The 18785-nt window shown below is 50.6% G+C and overlaps 1 protein-coding gene across 1 annotated transcript; it reads right to left on the minus strand.

Annotated features, from left to right (window-relative positions):
• Window positions 1-5012: 5012 nt before the first annotated feature.
• LOC132475014 (phospholipid-transporting ATPase ABCA3-like) lies at window positions 5013-18780 on the minus strand. Its single transcript, XM_060075973.1, has 8 exons — window positions 18518-18780; window positions 17672-17775; window positions 12150-12408; window positions 9653-9780; window positions 8145-8310; window positions 6343-6601; window positions 5727-5843; window positions 5013-5134 (listed from the first exon to the last, which is right to left on the minus strand). Exons 2-7 carry the CDS (start codon window positions 17723-17725, stop codon window positions 5828-5830), a joined length of 882 nt encoding a protein of 293 aa, XP_059931956.1. The 5' UTR covers window positions 17726-17775; window positions 18518-18780; the 3' UTR covers window positions 5013-5134; window positions 5727-5827.
• Window positions 18781-18785: the final 5 nt, after the last annotated feature.

Raw genomic sequence — 18785 nt, forward strand, 5'->3', positions numbered from 1 at the left:
AACTATTTATCGATCCCATCTCAGAACACTGCTTTCAGTAACTAAAGTAGTAATGATTATCCTGCCGCATTGTGCGGTGACATTTTTAAATAATAATAATAAAATAAAAATTCAAAATAGCCTATAGTTCACCTTAATACTTAGATTAACTTTAGAGCCTCGCCTACGGTCCACTGAACACTTGATTAACCATTAAGAGCTAATTGTTCACCTGAACATATAAAATACATGATGGTTCCACTTAGAAAATACAGACGGAAAAAAATACATAAATAAAAACTCGATATATTTAGCAGTACTATAATAATCCCCGCCCTTCCTCAATTGAACAGGAGGGGCGTCGTCTCTAGCGGGGGGACGACCTACCAGCACGAAGAAGTATGCGGGGCGCGGGACGCCGTACTCCCCGGGGAACACGGCCTCCATGTACCAGGCCACCAGGGCCGTAGAGAGCGGCGTCCAGCAGCAGCATCAGCAGCACCTGGGCCAGAGAGAAGTCGTCGTCCACCGTCACCGCATCGAACAGGTTCGACACTGGATCCCCGTACCTGAGGGGGGGAGAGCGGGAGGAGGAGAGGAGGAGGGGGAGGAGGAGAGGGAGGAGGGGGGAGGAGGAGGAGAGGGAGGAGGAGGATGAGGTGAAGGATGAGGGAGGAGAGAGGAGAGGAGGAGGGGGAGAGGGAGGAGGAGGAGGAAGTGAAGGAGGAGGAGGAGGAAGAGGAGGAGGGGGTGGAAATGGAGGAGGAGGAGGAGGAGGAGGAGGAGGAGGAGGAGGAGGAGGAGGAGGAGGGGAGAGGGAGGAGGAGGAGGAAGTGAAGGAGGAGGAGGAGGAGGAAGAGGTGGAGGGGGTGGAAATGGAGGAGGAGGAGGAGGAGGAGGAGGAGGAAGTGAAGGAGGAGGAGGAGGAAGATGAGGAGGAGGGATGGAAATGGAGGAGGAGGTGGTGAGGTTGTGGGGGTGGAGAGGAAGGTGGTGGTGTAGAAGATGGAGGAGAAGAAGATGGAGGAGGTGGAGGAGATGGAGGAGGTGGAGATGGAGGGGAAGGAGGAGGAAGTTTTATTGATGAGATGGTGAAGAATGTGGGAGTAAGATGACAGAACAAGGGGGTCGTGAGGGAAAGCCATGGACTGCAGAACACTTTTTATGATGTAGCGTCCAAGAAACGCACAATGCCATTGTGGGCGTCGCGTTGTGACGTCAGTCACTGGTATAGACCATCAGTTTTGTATTAGTCTTTGGGCCTCACCTTTGCCCTCGAACATGCCGATGAGCTGGGCCCCCATCGACATGGCGACGTTGGAGATGAGGCAGGCGGCCACCTTCTGGGCGTGGCTGAGCATGTCGTAGCGCGGCCACAGGAACAGGTAGGGCAGGTAGCTCAGGAAGTAGATGAAGCCGCCCGCCGCCGCCGCCACGTTGGCTACGGAGAGACAACAACGTTAGGGTGGCGTCCTGAGAGAGGAGGAGGAGAGGAGGTGAGAGGAGGAAGAGGAGGGGGGGAGAGGAGGAGGAGGAGGGGGAGGAGGAGGAGGAGGAGGAGGGAGGGGGAGAGGAGGGAGAGGAGGAGAGGGAGAGGAGGAAGAGGAGGAGAGGAGGGAGAGGAGGCAGAGGAGGAGGGGGGAGAGGAGAGGAGGAGGAGGGGGGAGAGGAGGAGAGGAGGGGAGAGGAGGGAGAGGAGGAGGGGGAGAGGAGGAGGAGAGGAGGGAGAGGAGGGGGAGGAGGAGGGGGAGAGGAGGAGGAGGAGGGGGGGAGAGGAGGAGGAGGAGGGGAGAGGAGAGGAGGAGGAGGAGGAGGAGGGGGAGAGGAGGAGGAGGATAGGAGGAGGGGGAGAGGAGGGAGAGGAGAGAGGAGGAGAGGAGGAGGAGCTGATGGTCCTGGAAGGCTGGAGAGTCAAACCAATTTGAATTAGAAGAATAAAGATTTATAATGATCAACGAATACACACACATTTTGTTTTTCCGATAAATGCAAGGTTGGCACTCATCCAAATTGACAAGCCCAGTGGTGGTGCAAAACTGACTCCTTACTGCAGAATGAAAAGAGCAGATGCCTCAGAGGTTTCCATGGTTTGTCGTGTCGGTAGAGTCATCTGAGGAGCCTGATGTGCCTTTCTAGTGCCTTTCTAGGGTGTCACATGGTTAAAGCCTCATCATCTGTGGTGAGGACAGCGGCGAAGCGACAAAACGCCGTCTTTGTTGAAGACTAATAACAGGGCGAGCGGTAAAAGAGGGACGGTTCCATCGATCCGTAGAGTATAAAGTCGAATAAACACAATGCGACTACTGGGAACAAGGTGGACCTCGTTCCACCTCATTCATGCAGAGAACGGCCGTAGGGTTCATCTTTAAGTCCCTCGGTTCCGCATCGTTCTTAGTCACTTAAACACGACATGGGATGACAACAGGCCGTAAAATGGTGCACAGGACCAAAAGGTTAACGCGGTAATGCATGACATTCTAACCATAAATCATATAACCTTTAGGAAAGCCTGCTGTCGCAAATCCAATCCTGACGGATGTGGCAAACGCACAGCTCTGATCCCTCACAGGTGTACCCATCCCAACCGCCCGCTGTGCTTTAGATTACATATGACATTTAGCAGACGCTTGTATTCAAAGCGACTTACAATAAGTACACCGTTCCTTCCGTTTCTCTCAGAAAACACAACAATATATCGCTGTCGGTGCAGTAAGGATGTTCATAGAATCAAGGGCCAAGCACTAACCATCGCTAGGTTAACCCATTCCCCGTACACAAACACTGACAGCTAGGATAAGACGCAACACGATGCTAGGTTACTATTTTTAAGTGCAGGACCGTACGAGACACAAGAAGGGTGCAAGAGGGGTGGGAAGGGGTGGCTGTTATCAGGTGAACTCTGAACGAGTGAGTCCAGAGTCTCTCGCGGAAGCTGCTGAGTAACTCTGCGCTCCTGACGTCGGCAGGGAGCTCGCCCGACCACGGCGGTGCCAAAAGCAGAGACGAGTTGTGACTTCAATGGTCGACCTTTACTTGCTCTTAGCGGTGGTGGTACCGGGCGTCATTTAAAAGGCGTTGTACTAAAGATGACGTCCACGCACTCAAGTCTGAGTCAGGCACTAGTATTCACGCTCTGTTCAAAAGAGGGGAAAACCACTCTGTCTTCACAGGGAGGCCGACGACGCCGTCGACGGAGGTGACCGTCTCCCGCACGTTTGCCTGCTCTTTCTCCCACCGTTGAGGCCACCAAGGGGGAGAGGTCCATCGACAGTGCTCAGCCTCACTTACACCTCATCGTCAAGGTGTGTGTGTGTGTGTGTGTGTGTGTGTGTGTGTGTGTGTGTGTGTGTGTGTGTGTGTGTGTGGGAAGAAGAAGAACAGGAGGTGGACGTCACACTCAGGACGAATAAAGACGTCTCGAATATTCTAGGAAAGGGAACTAAAACTGCCGATGGACAAAAGCCAGGGTGATTACCCCAGTAATTTACACCCACCACAGGCAAGCGCAAGCATGATTATCGACTGCGAGGCTTCAAAAGCTTCGGCAGTCATTGATGGCTCACTGAGTAGAGGCGTGAGTTTCCCTCTGTTAGCGAGAAGCCAGTGCCAGTCAGAGTCAGGCAAACAAGTCCTCTACTGCTGGATGTTACAGGAAGAACGAGAAAACATTGAGTCGTTTAGCAGATACTTTTATCCAAAGCCCCTTACAATAGGTGCATTTGTCAGAGGAGAGAGAAACAATAAATCGCTGTCGGTACAGTAAGGATGTTCATAGAAACAAGTACAAAGCACTAACCATCACTAGGTTAACCCATTCCCCGTAGACGAGAGAGATACCTAGGATGAGACGCTACACAATGCTAAGTACTATTTTAAAGTGCAAGGATGTACAACATAGAATAGGTGCGTACATCAAGGTCCAGTAAGACAATAATAAGTGCTCGGTGTGGGGTTGGGGAAGGAATCAGGATTGCATTCACCGGGGATCGAACCCAAAACCTACCCGGATTCCCCTTACCACTACCACAACCCGCGATTCAGCATTCATTCAATTATCACAGAGCCGTACTCCAAGAACCACCTCATAATCGCTCCCCTCCAGAAGCTCGTATCGGCACAAACCCAGGGGCCAGCAGTAAGGTGTCAGGCACACAACCCAGGGCCAGCAGTAAGGTGTCAGGCATCTGGTGTCTCAACATGCGGCAGACGAAGCCCCGGCCGAGCCAAGAACCACAGTGTACGGGGGGAGTCAATCAAATCATCACGCCAGACCCTGAGTGGGAACAGGGGACGACCTCAGAGCACGCTCTGTCACTGCACATTCATGAAGGGTTGATAATCCTCTCAGATCCGCTGACAGCGTGGGACTGTGCGGCTAAACGGCGGATTCAGCGCTCGCATAACGCAGGATTCCTGAAGTCGTCCCTGATCGATGCCATCTGGTGTCTTCTGGTGTCGCAAACTATTCAACTTGCATGCTGCTCTTCGTGTCCTGTATCCTCGAGGCTGGAGGCTCATTAATCAGTCGTATCGCGGCAAACAGTGGTGCACTCAGAATAACCGGTGCACAGCAGCAGCAGCTGAACAGAATGCGGTATCATTTGATCGTACTTTTTAACTTCCCTGTCCCGCTATGGTCAACAGGCATGGCCCAGCGCTCCCTCTCCAATAGATTAAAGATTCACAGACATGGGCGGCATGTCGCTCAGGAGGCAGAGCGGGTTGGCTGGTCACCGGAAGGTTGCGAGCTCGATCCCCGGCTCCTCCTTGCCGAGTGTCGCGGTCTCCCTGAGCGAGACGCCTCGCCCTGAATGCTCCTGACGAGCCGGCTGTCGCCTGGCACGGTTGACGCCGGCGTCGTGTGAATGTGTGCATGAACGGGTGAATGTAAGGCGGTATTGTAAAGCGCTTTGAGTGGTCGCTGGGTTAGAAAAGCGCTGGTTAGAAGATCCTCACTGATCCCAGGACTGTGGGGGCGAGAGGAACACCGTACAAGGACAGTAGACGTTGATAACGATAAACCTGCCACGCACCTCGAGAGAAGAAGGAGCTGATCATGAAGCTGAAGTTGATGGTCGCCACGGCGAAGACAATGAGGAAGACGAACACCAGGCTGGGGGTCGCTGTAGGCCAGCACTGCTCCCTTGGGGCTCACCTGCAAGCACACAGCAGGACCCCTAGTTAGGCAGCACACGGGCTCACCCTGTCACACAGTGGGCTCACCCTGTCACACAGTGGGCTCACCCGGTCACTCAGTGGGCTCACCCTGTCACACAGTGGGCCCTCACCCTGTCACACAGTGGGGTCAACCTGTCCCTCAGTGGGGTCACCCTGTCACACAGTGGGGTCACCCTGTCACACAGTGGGCTCACCCTGACACACAGTGGGGTCACCCTGACACACAGTGGGCTCACCCTGTCACAGTGGGCTCACCCTGACACACAGTGGGCTCACCCTGACACACAGTGGGCTCACCCTGTCACACAGTGGGCTCAGCCTGTCACACAGTAGGCTCACCATGTCACACAGTGGGCTCACCCTGTCACACAGTAGGCCCTCACCCTGTCACTCAGTGGGGCCCCTCATTACGCAGAGACACGGGTTCACCCTCTCACTCATTCAGGGGCCTTTTGAAAGAGATGCTCTGGAATCCCTTCACACACCTCAAGGTGAACAAGTGAGAGTGATTGTTGTTTGGGCTGAATACTGCCGCTCCAGTTTGGTGAGAGGGTGAACGCTGGACTCACCTGGATACAGAGGAGCACGGTGACGAAGAAGACCGAGATGGAGATGAAGAGGAAGAACATGAGGAACCAGGCACTCCAGTGCAGCCAGTTACTGAGACCCATCATACGCATGTACTCCTGGACGAGAGGAGGAGGAGGAGACGCAGGAGGAGGAAGAGGAGGAGACACAGGAGGAGGAGGAAGAGGAGGAGACGGAGGAGGAGGAGGAGACGGAGGAGGAGGGGAGAGGAGGAGACACAGGAGGAGGAAGAGGAGGAGACACAGGAGGAGGAGGAAGAGGAGGAGACACAGGAGGAGGAAGAGGAGGAGACACAGGAGGAGGAGAAGAGGAGGAGACACAGGAGGAGGAGGAGGAGGAGGAGACACAGGAAGAGGAGGAGGAGGAGGAGAAAGAGGAGACACAGGAGGAGGAGGAGGAAGAGGAGTTGGAGCAGGAGGAGACACAGGAGGAGGAGCAGGAGGAAGAGAAGGAGACAGAGAGAAGAGAAGGAGAAGTAGAGGAAGAGGCAAGAGAACAACAAAGAGAGGAGAAGAAAAAAAGAGAGAAAGAGTCAGTTGATCAGTCACAAATGGCCAGCGAAAATAAATGGCGCGCACACACACACACCCCCCCTACCTTGAGCTTGCGCTCTTTCTCCTGCACCACGGCGCGGACGATGTTGAGCGAGGTGTAGGTGAAGCTGAGCACCAGCAGAAGGGGCAGCTGGTTCTGGATGGCCAGGATGAAGACGTCGTAGATGAAGGCCGGGTAGGGGAACCGGACATCACCACGCGGGTCTGGGCCAGCAGCGCCGCCGCCGTCGTCCGGTTGTACGAGCGCATGATGGCCCGGTCCACCGCGTGCTGCACGGCGAGAAAGCCCTCCCGGAAGTACCCTGGGAGGGGGGGGGGGGGGGGGAGAGAGAGATGTGGAGAGAGAGAGAGAGAGAGAGATGTAGAGAGAGAGAGAGAGAGAGATGTAGAGAGAGAGAGAGAGAGAGATGTGGAGAGAGAGAGAGAGAGAGAGAGATGTAGAGAGAGAGAGAGAGAGAGAGAGAGAGAGATGTAGAGAGAGAGAGAGATGTAGAGAGAGAGAGAGAGAGAGAGAGATGTAGAGAGAGAGATGTAGAGAGAGAGAGAGAGAGAGAGAGAGAGAGAGAGATGTAGAGAGAGAGATGTAGAGAGAGAGATGTAGAGAGAGAGAGAGAGATGTAGAGAGATGTAGAGAGATGTAGAGAGAGAGAGAGAGAGAGAGAGAGAGAGAGAGAGAGAGAGAGAGAGAGAGAGAGAGAGAGAGAGAGAGAGAGAGAGAGAGAGAGAGAGAGAGAGAGAGAGAGAGAGAGAGAGAGAGAGAGAGACAAAGCGATTTCAATGCTTTTTCTATTGACTAAATTGTGTTATTTATCTGAAAGTAGACAGACATTCTCACAGCACCAGCATGGTCGATGTATCGTAACTTGACTAGTTTTGTCTGAACCGCGGCCCGTTCTGAATCAAAAGGCCTCATCCTAAATGTGATGAGCTCCACCCGAATCTTCTCTCTACTGTGAAGAGGGTCCTTTCCTTCAGTGTGCTTCATGTGCTACATGTCCAACGGATGTGAAAGATGACAAACGTCTCCGTGTTCCCCGACCGGGACCTCCACTTCTAACTGGCGCCTCACCACATCAATGTCTCCCGCTCCCCGCACGCTGCCCTCAGCTCAGCCCGGGCATACCGGCTGTCCTTTGGAGGTCGCGGTCAGACCGCGGAGGAAAGGGGTTTGGAACCTAAGGGGTGGGGTTCTGTGTTCACATCCCCCTTCATTCCTCTGGGCTTCATCCACTCCTTGTACTTTATGCATGAAAAGGAGTCACCATGAGCTCACCTTTTGGGTCAGCTCCATTCTCAGCCCATTAAAATGAACACTGAAAAATGGAAATTCCATTATGGGGAAGAGTCTGAGTCAGCAGCTGGGTCAGGCTGATGAAAACACCGCCTCTTCCTCAACCAAACTCTCCTAGAAAACCATGAGTCACTAAGAGAGTGTGTGTGTGTGTGTGTGTGTGTGTGTGTGTGTGTGTGTGTGTGTGTGTGTGTGTGTGTGTGTGTGTGTGTGTGTGTGTGTGTGTGTGTGTGTGTGTGTGTGTGTGTGTGTGTGTCTGCATGACTGTGTGTGTGTGTGTGCATGACTGTGTGTGCGTGTGTTTCTTTCTGTGCATGACTCTGTGTGTGTGTGCGTGTGTGCGTGTTTCTTTCTTTGCATGACTCTGTGTGTGTGTGTGTGTTTCTTTCTGTGCATGACTGTGTGTGACTGTGTGTGTGTGTGTCTATGTGTGTGACTGTGTGTGTGTGTGTGTGTGTGTGTGTGTGTGTGTGTGTGTGTGTGTGTGTGGTGTGTGTGTGTGTGTGTGTGTGTGTGTGACTATGTGTGTGTGTGTGTGTGTGTGTGTGTCTCACCAGGCGTGCCCCCATCCTTGTCGTACTGCTCCCGGGGCCCCGGCAGCTGGAAGAGGGGGAACAGGCTGGAGGTGTGCCAGTCCAGGTCGTTGTTGGGGTTCAGTTCCGACCGCTCCTTGGCGGGGGCGTTCTTGGGGCTGTAGCTGAAGCGCAGGTGGTACCTCACCTGAGGGGGGGGGGGCAGAACACTCAGCGTGGGGTACAGAGAGAGGGGAGTCTAGGCCGGAGTAGAGAGGGAGTGACACCAGGGGGGAATCAAACCCGCGGTACATAACGTGGTCAGCGCATTAGTGTGTTGATCCACCGAGCACGCCCCCAAAACACTGAAACTTTTGGGGTGACCTTGCGGCCGGAAAAGGGGTTCAGTTGTCACAATCTATTCCTTTGTAAAATGACACTCCCGTCTACGCCTTTGATAGCGGACGTGCATTCGTACCGCCAATAGTTCCGGCTCTCTGCGTCTACCGGGAGTAACTGGAAGCAATTCACTCACGGAATCAAATTACCACCCAAAAGCGAGCTCTGCCGGTCGTCATGGTGATGGTGGCCGGCGAGAGCCATTCTGTGGCTGAGGGGACGGCCGTGGTTTGGCGTCGGCATCCAAATCAAGGAGAAGCAGGACGTAAAGAGCCTGGGATGGAACCAGCAGCGACTCACAATGGAATCTCTATTCCACTCTTCTGTTTATGACCATCGATACTTTATCTCTTGGTTAACAAACAGGAACCAGTCGGTTTATTAGGGTTTTCATTTGGTTTTTCTGTCCGTTCCCTTGTTATTGTAAATTGGAAAAGGGTCAGTCACTACGTCTCCAAACACAAAACTACGGTTCCACACACCAAACATCAAACAAATCAATTGGACATATTTGCAAATATTTATTGATTCCACCATAAGTGGAGCAGACGAATGAGGTCGACCACTGAAGAAACCAAGCTCGTAATACGTGACATCTTAGTGAAACTGAGAAACTATTTTCTCCTAAAAAGAAGACAAACATGACCAGTTTGTTTAAAACACGAAGCAGTCTGTCCGGTTCACCACACGTGACGCAGCAGGGCTGAGCGGAGGCCTGGTTCCTCTTCGAACAGGAGATAACAACATTCACATGGTGCAGTGCGAGGCTAGGACAAGCCGCTCTGGAGGAGGGGTCATGGTGATGTAATGACCCCCAGGAGTACGGCTAGCAATAAAAACCAAGATAATTTCACCATGATATGAAAATCAGCAATCGTCCTTGAACTGAATGGCAAAATGCAAATAATTCATGCAAAACGTTTTTATACATCTCAATGTGGCTATTCATGTGTGTGGGAGTCCATCTGTAAACATGTGCGCTTGTTGACATGTGTCTATGCACGTTTGCGTGTGTCTGTCTGTCTGTCTGTCTATGCACATGTGTGTGTGTGTGTCTATGCGCGCGCGCGCGCGCGTGCGTGCGTGCGTGCGTGCGTGCGTGCGTGCGTGCGTGCGTGCGTGCGTGCGTGCGTGCGTGCGTGTGTGTGTACCTGCTGGGGTAGGGGCTCTTCGTCGTGGCTGAAGGGGTGCTCAAACACCACGGCCGCCAGCAGCTTCCCCGACAGCGGGTCCTTCTTCACGTAGTCCTCCAACAGGTCCTCAGTCTCAAACCCGCGCACTAAGGAAACACACACACACACACACACGTTTGTGAGTCATGCTTTTCTAGGTGAGAAAGAGGTGGTGTATTTACTCCGTCACACACACACACACACACACACACACAGAATGTGTTCCACCACTCAGCGCACGTACGGCCGTGCACACGTCTGCCACGGCCTTGACCTCCTTCTCATTTCCCCGGCCGAGAGCGACCACACTATCGGCACTTGTCACACTATTGGTGTGACAATCACCAAACTACGGCTCCACACCAAACACCAAACTATGGTTCTAAACAACAAACTACGGTTCTATGGTTCCACACACCAGAGTTTGGTCGAGAACCATAGTTTGGTTTAGTTCCAAACACCAGCGATAGATAAAGCATAAAAGACTTGGTCATTTAAGAAAGCAAGCAACGTTTATTTATGCAGCACCTTTCACATACCCAAGTCACAGAGAGCTTCACAACAACACAATAAAACAGAGACAACCCAGACAAAGAGTCTGACAGAACAAACACAGGGCTAGCTAAGCCTGTCCAACCAGGCGATTTAGTTACTGCTTTTAAAAAGTCCACAGAGTCTATCTGACCTGAGGAAACAGAGGACACTTCACTCGGGTAATAGTGAGAAAATGTATGATAGTAAAGATATCTTGTATGTTCTGCCATGGACCAACCAGAGAAGACAGGTTAAATGGGTAACCCTCTTGGCAATACATAGCATTCCAAACAGACTTTATCTTTTTGTCCAAACCACGACGAAATGGTTGTGGAAATGCTCAACAATAGTAGACAAAAGTGTTCAACCAGATTATTCTTAAAACATAAAGAGTGGCCGGACAGGAATGGAGATAAGATATACATTGTTCATGTCTGTTGGTTGTACCTAAAGATTGACCCGTTTCCTTCACTATCATCTGGCGCCCGTTCAGGAACGCCGAGGTGTGAGAAGGACAAGGAAACTCGCTCGCACTCCCCGGGTCATATCTGGGTCAGCTGCCAAAATAAACACTCTGTGGCAACACGCTGTGCTTGTGGATCGTTTCGACAGAGCGACTCCAACTCATTTCACCAGTACAACTCCGGAAACATCTGGGAGAGACTGTGAACCCATGGGGTTGGACCTTCATCCAACATACTGCTCAGATGTATTCCTCAGGTGTTTAATCTCACACACAGAGAAACATCCACATTCACATTCAGGGGATTTTGAAGACGCTTTTAACCTAATCGATTTACCACCATTCATCCACAAATTCACACACCGACGGCGGAGTCGACCACGCAGGGCGACAGTCAGCTCGTCGGGAGCAGTCAGGGTGAGGCGTCTCGCTCAGGGCCACCTCGACACTCGGCAAGGAGGAGCCGGGGATCGAACTAGCAACCTTCCGGTGACCAGTCAACCTGCTCTACTTCCGGCTTCCTGCCTCCCTCAACTAAATCATCTAACGTACTGCTCAGATGAATTCCTCAGGCGTATAATCCCACACAAACACAGAAACACTATCTGTATGATAGTGTTCTGTGTGGGAGGCAGAAGACATGGCCATCGATGGGGGGGGGGGGGGGGGGGGGGAAATAGAGAGACTGGAGGTCCGGCCAGGCCAGGCAGTCAGACAGTGATGGGCTGTCGGCTCTTCCCTTCGCAGCTGGCCAGAACACAAACACGGCGAAGGGTGGGGCCGTTTGCAGTTCCTTTCAGGACAACAGCGTAAGCCCACATGCTGCTACACTGCCACAGCTCTCATACACAAACCCAAGCAGCGCTGAGTCATGCTGACACGCGCGCGTGGTCGCAAACACACCAACACTAACGCAATTAGTGCCGCTCACTCCAAACCTTTTCCCTTTAGATTATCCCCGTTTCCTGCGATACGACTCATGATGGATACCAAATCAAAACTGAATTAACTGATTTTGTGTCGCCGTTTCCGCGTCGGGTTCACATTATCAGAGTTGGACGGTGACGGTTACGTTTACATTCAGGGCGTTTAACAGACGCTTTTATCCAAAGCGACTTACAATGAGTACATTTGTCAGAAGAAGAGAAACAATATATCGCTGTCGAAACAGTAAGGATGGGGGACATCAACAGAGCTAGATGGGAGCACATCATCAGACCGGGTCGAGGACCTAAACATCAGACCGAGACGGGGCCCTGATCATCAGACCGGGTCGAGGCCCTGAACATAAGACCGAGACGGGGCCCTGATCATCAGACCGGGTCGAGGCCCTAAACATCAGGCCGAGACGGGGCCCTGATCATCAGACCGGGTCGAGGCCCTAAACATAAGACCGAGACGGGGCCCTGATCATCAGACCGGGTCGAGGCCCTAAACATCAGGCCGAGACGGGGCCCTGATCATCCGACCGGTACCCACCAGAGCCGATAGCCCGGGGCCCCAGGCTGTGCTGCACGTCCTCCGCCACCTGCCGCACCACGCTGGAGTTCCCGGGGACGTAGGCCAGCTGCCACTGGCGGTAGAGCAGCTGCGGCGGCAGGAAGTTGACGGCGAAGCTCTCGTAGACGGTGGCGTTGGGGTAGTTCTTGAAGGGCACCTTCTGTCGCAGCGCGATGAGGATCCCCGCGAACAGCATCGGCAGGAGGATCTCCACCAGCGTCACCAGGATCTGACGCTTCTGCAGGGAGAGAGCCACGGTCAGCACCACACCACGACAACAACAACAACAACGGTGACACCAGAGGCCTGTTTCAGGTAGCTGGTTTAACATACTCTGAGTTTAATCCTGCGCTCTGAGTTGGTTGACTCAGAGTTCAGGGTTGAAAAGAAACTCAGTGTTTTCGGTTTCAGAACAGGTGATCAGCGTTGGGTTAATCAACTCTGAGTATGTTCACTCTGGGTTGAGGGCGTGCCTGTTGACTCTAAAGAGCCATCATCAATGGATCTCTGATAACATGATCAAACATGGACCAAAAGCGTAGATCCACTTACTTTCTCCCACGGAATTGGAAATTCTAATGAACGCGTATGCCGAGCAGTTACCCAGAGAGAGCTTGGCCTGAAATAGCTGAACAAGTCAATGCGTGAGTAAAATAAATTAGTAAAATAAAAAAAAATAAGAGGAAAGTTTAATATCTTCCACTTATTCAATATGTAAATGGTGTGTGTGTGTGTGTGTGTGTGTGTGTGTGTGTGTGTGTGTGTGTGTGTGTGTGTGTGTGTGTGTGTGTGTGTGTGTGTGTGTGTGTGTGTGTCAATTTACGCAACCCCGAGTTGCCCCAAGAGGACTTGGCAGCAAATGAAGATGAAGTACAAAAATATAGTTCAAACAGGTAAACTAATGTTGAATTGAAATCAAATCAATTGTGCGGTTTTGCCTGCTGTACCTAATTTAACAGCTATATTCAACATGTGATGGGCCTATATTTAAGCAGTAAATGTAAGTAGTACATTTCCCAGCCACCCCCAACACTGCCTATTGTCTTCAAAATAGCGCTTACTGAATATTAGGGTAACATTTTCCTCCATGTTAGCAAATCGAAAAAAAAGCAGAGGCCACCTCTGCAGCCCTCACAGAGGCTGAGGAGATGGCCCTCAGACAACAGAGTATGCGTCCTGTGGCTGAGGGCATCCCTGGGGAGAGCTCCTCTGATCCCCCCCCCCCCCCCCCCCCCACCCCCCAGGATAGAAGTGCCTTTATAAGAGGTTGGTTATTCAAAATAATTAAATATGTACACGCAACTCAGCATGTTGCAAATTGGATGGGGCAATATTCTGCGCTCAAGTAATAATTTCACTGTCTAATCATCTTCTTCCATGGCGTCATCGCCCTAGTTGAACCAGATGCCCTCACCAACCTCCATGCAATTGTAACAATTCAAAATATGCAAAAGGATGCTTTGGAGATCCAAATTTTGGAACACAAGTTAAAGGTGAGTGAGGTGCAAACTGGGATACTGTTCCCTGCTCTAAAAACATACCCGATATGAATGACTTTTTGTGCTTTCAGGAAATAAAGAAATCCTCATAAAAAGTAGAGTGTATTTATTAGAACACGGGCTGTGGTGGGAAAAGTTATTTTGTTGAACAGTTTACTCAAAGGGTTTTACTTCAGTGAACAATGCAGACGATTATGCGGAGCATGTGCATGTAGAGAAGAACAGCATCTGGTTAAAAGCAGTACCAGGGTCTTTTCTGCCTTGCATTCTTAAAATTAGTTTCTTGACTTGCAGCAGTAATAGGTCCGTGGTTAGTCAGCTACTCTGATCATGGGAAAGCCACAACGTTAAAGTGAATGTAGTACAGAGCGGGCGGGAAGCACGGGGCGGATCATTCTGCATATGTGTTAATTGCGTAAAAAAAAAAAACTTAAACTTAAAGCATGCCCCCGGTGCGTTTGACAGTTAACATGGGGACTGAGAAGGTGGACTAAATAAATGATAGATTGCGCTAAAAAACGATAGCGCTCGTGAAGAAAATTATCAGGAAAAGAAAGTATATCCAACCGGGTTCTTAATAATTGTTCCTCACGGAGATTCCTTCTGAGGATCGCAGCCTCTACATCCACAGGCTCTCGTAGAAAAGGACATGCCATTTCTAACACTTCCTTCTGTCGGAGAGCTGCCTTCAGCCTATAGACAACAAACTCAGAGTAGGTCTAACCACCTCCCGAGCAGGTTAGGTCCACGGCGTATGTTGCCGCAGCAATCTCGGTTGCGCTGAACCTGCTACCTGAAACGGAAAACCCAGAGTTTCCACTAACTCGGAGCGAACAAACTCGGGGTTGCCTCAAAACCAGCTACCTGAAACAGGCCTCAGGATCTGACGCTTCTGCAGGGAGAGAGCCCCGGTCAGCACAACACCACAACAACAACAACAACAACAACAACAACAACAACAACGTCAACAACAATGGCGACACCAGGATCTGGCGCTTCTGCACCGCCGCCAGGGAGAGAGCCACAATGAGCATACAACAACAACAACCACCGCCAGCGCCAGGGAGAGAGCCACGGTGAGCAGACAACAACAACAACAACAACAACAACAACAACAACAACAACAACAATAATGACGAGTGAAGTTGTGACATTTGCATTCAGGCCGTTTATCAGACACTTTTATCCAAAGCGTCTGACAATAAGAAGAGAAACAACACTATATCTCTGTCGGTACAGTAAGGAGGTTCATATAACCAAGGGCCAAGCTCTAACCATCACTAGGTTAACCCATTCCCTGTACACAACAAAGATAGCTAGGACAAGACGCTGCCCGATGCTACTATTTGTCTCAAGAAAGGGGTGATTCAACCAAGGATCATATATTTGCAACCTGTGTGGGTCAAAATAGTGCACTATATCATGAACACTATATAGGGAATAGTGAGTGAGTGAATAGGGAACGGTTTCGAACACGGCTACGGTGTGCGCGACTGTGCACGTGCGGCCGCAGCATGTTCCACACATGCGGTCCTCTACTTAATGTGTCCGTATGGAAACTCGTTCGGTACGCCTCCGCACCGAACCGAGCACCCCGGACCGAAACGGTTCAATACAAATACATGTACCGTTCCACCCCTATGTGGGTGCGCAACTATATATGTGCTCATGGGATCGTGTGTGTGTGTGTGCGCATTCGATCTTGTGTGTGTGTGTTTGTGTGTTCATTGGATAGTTTGTGTGCATTGAATCTCTCGTTTGAGTGCGAGTGTGTGTTTCTGTGTGTGTTTGTATATGTGTGTGTTTGTGCGCGTGTTCCCTGGGGCCCACCAGGAAAGCAGGCTGTGTGTGTGTGGCCTCTATTCTACAGGGAACAGTACCCGGGTGACTGTAACAGACACCCTCCGGTCGAGGTCGACTCCCCAGGTACAGTCTCATGTACTATTGATGAAACACAAACACGACGACTGAGAGAGGAGCCGACCCTGAGTTTCACCAACGTGGACGGGAACTCAAACCAGACTTTGGGATTTGATTCTGTGACAAATTATTTGCACCACTCACGGTTAGAAAGGTAGTTAGATAAAAACGTCATTAATCCCCCGGAAGGGGAAAGTCCTTTGTAACAGCAGCCAAGCAGTATTGAAAGTCACAGGGTATAAAACAACACAAATACAAAGTAGTGCTAGGGAAAACAGAACTAGATGGTAGAGTAAGTTCAAACAGAGCAACAGGTTAGCCTTTTGAAGAAGCTAAACTGAGCTATTTTAACGCTGACATTTAGGATAAGGGCTTCGATAGAGAGCCTAGTGGGGCTCCTCATCACAACAAGGGGCGGCCGGTGGCTCGGACGATCAGAGCGCCCTGGCTGGTATCTGGAAGGTTGCTAGTTCGATCCCCGGCTCCTCCTGGCTGAGGCTGTCGCCTTCTGCGTGGCTGTCACCGCCGGCGGTGTGTGAATGTGTGCATGAACGGGTGAATGTTAGGCAGTGTTTTAAGTGTTTACCATGCCCCCATCTTAAACCTGAACGGGTCCCAGCAGCAGAAGACAGCTGGGAGGCCGGTCGACCAAACCCGATCAGGTACCCACCAGAGACCCGAAGTCACCCAGCCTCATGCTAATCACAAGAACGCAACAATGCCGGCGAACCAAAGCCAAGACACAGCGGTAAACAGACTCGCACAATCTCTCTGTCGCCTAGCAACCATCATCTGTTCAGCAGGGAGGTGATAAAAGGAGCCGGGAGAAACAATCTCCCCACCCCACATATTTCTCCCTTTTCTTGGCTCGAAAAAAGGTCTAAACAAAAAGAAAGTGCCACTAAAAATCCAACCGAGCGTTGATTACAAATTCCCCACCACCTTGTGCAAACGCCTGACCTAGTTTAAAGCCCCTTCAGCGACTTCTGTGAACGTGAACGCCTATACGGTAGAAGAACCCGCCAACCCAGAAGGTATCGTTTCAGGATAGCTGCAGTTTACAGGTTTTTCTTATGGCTACTTTAGCTCAGGGACATAATGCTAACTGCTAGTGGGAACGGCAATTATAGGAGACACATTAACCGTACGTTACTGCAAGTATTAGCAACACTACTTGGTAAAATATAAAGCGCTGTGGACCTGGTTTCACAGTGTAAATATAAAAAGAGGGAGACAGATTTGTTTCCATGAGCAACATTAGAAGACGGAGAACACAGAGGAGAAAAAATAAGTTTCCTTCCTTCAATTATGTTCAATTATGTTGCTCTCGTGACCGGCTTCCTCCCGAAACAAACCAGGCTGACAAGCAGGCAGTCAGCTCAGAACATACAGCTATAGAAGACAGTCAGCTCAAAACATACAGCTATAGCCAACAGTCAGTCAGCTCAAAACATACAGCTATAGAAGACAGTCAGCTCAAAACATACAGCTATAGCCAACAGTCAGTCAGCTCAAAACATACAGCTATAGAAGACAGTCAGCTCAAAACATACAGCTATAGCCAACAGTCAGTCAGCTCAAAACATACAGCTACAGAAGACAGTCAGCTCAAAACGTACAGCTATAGCCAACAGTCAGTCAGCTCAAAACATACAGCTACAGAAGACAGTCAGCTCAAAACGTACAGCTATAGCAGACAATCAGGCAGCCAGCTCACAACATACAGCTATAGCAGACAGTCAGCGCATAACACACAGTCAGCTCAGCACATACAGCTATACCAAAGAGTTGCACACAGCTATACTACTTCAGCAAATTACTTTACTCTATATGGTGCTTTCCTACATGGCGGACACTCGAATGCTTGCACAACTAAAACTCACATTCACCCATTTTGCCATAGGGGGAATTGATCAGCTACTGAATCGAAAAGGCTTTGGGACTATCTGACACAGGACTATTGATCACACACTCTATGACTGTGTCCATGAAAGTTCAATCTGCATGATGTCATGATTTATGTACGTTGGTGTGTTTACAATCCATGCATCACGTGTTTAGGTGCGCGTTCTTCCAACCTACCTGCTGGAGATAGTTCTTCCAGAGCAATAATCCAAATTGTCTGATGATAGCCATTTTCTTTGCAGGGGAAGAGGAGACAGCTCAGGCCTTCTGATCTACAGCCGCTACAGAAACACATTTCAGGGTTAATTTAAAACTTTGAACATGGAGGTCGTTGGCACGAGCAAACATGACCTTAACTGCGTGAACAAAAGAATCCTTGATCTGATTAAAATACAGGAAACGGATTATGTGACAGCTTGACTTAATAGCCTTCTGGTCAAATATAGAAACGAAATCGAAAGAATTACAATGCAAGGTTATTACACCTTGGATGTTAGGACAAGGGAGAGGGTCTGTGCTTAATATTGAATACATAGGGACGTACTATATAGACCTACATATCACTATCAGTAAACGGCCACGCAGTCGCATTAAACCATTGTTTCTTCTAATGCTCAAACAAAACACAACGCATCCATTGCTGAACATTCATAAATCTTTTGAAATAGTTTCAGCCCTTTGTAATAGACAGTAGCGCACATCAGTGTATCGTTATTCAATACGCTAATGTGGCCTTTTATGGAATTTCAAGACATAAACACACAGAACTCCTTCACATGAACCATGAAGTCATCGCCCAGGTTGTCATTTGGAGCGTCTGGCCGTGCAGCCTGATCTGATGGGCTCGATACTTAAGGCGATGGGCCTCAGATCGGACATACACACACACACACACACACACACACACACACACACACACACACACACACACCGCAGACACTATGCACTTCGTTTTTAAATATGTGTCATGTACCCATGTCGCTGCAGCCTCCTCCCTCCCTCAGCCCAGGGGATAGAGATTACCTTCCGAACCATCAGTAGTCCAGCCTCATCTGATGCTGATCCTTCTGTCTGAATCGACCCGTATCCTCCTCACAACATCCGGAGTCACTCTGGTTCGCCGTCCTTCGAGTTGGAGACCGACATGACGAACGAGGCGAGGGGTTAGCGCAGTGGAGAGAATTCAGGTGTGATCTCCGGGCGTGTTTCCTGTGCTTAGGACGATGACTTTGCACCACCGCCGCCTAGGCTGCTACTCGCTGAGAGGAACGACCCGTCAACATGGGTGGTC

The sequence above is a fragment of the Gadus macrocephalus genome, chromosome 2 (assembly GCF_031168955.1).
Source record: "Gadus macrocephalus chromosome 2, ASM3116895v1".
Taxonomy (NCBI): domain Eukaryota; kingdom Metazoa; phylum Chordata; class Actinopteri; order Gadiformes; family Gadidae; genus Gadus; species Gadus macrocephalus.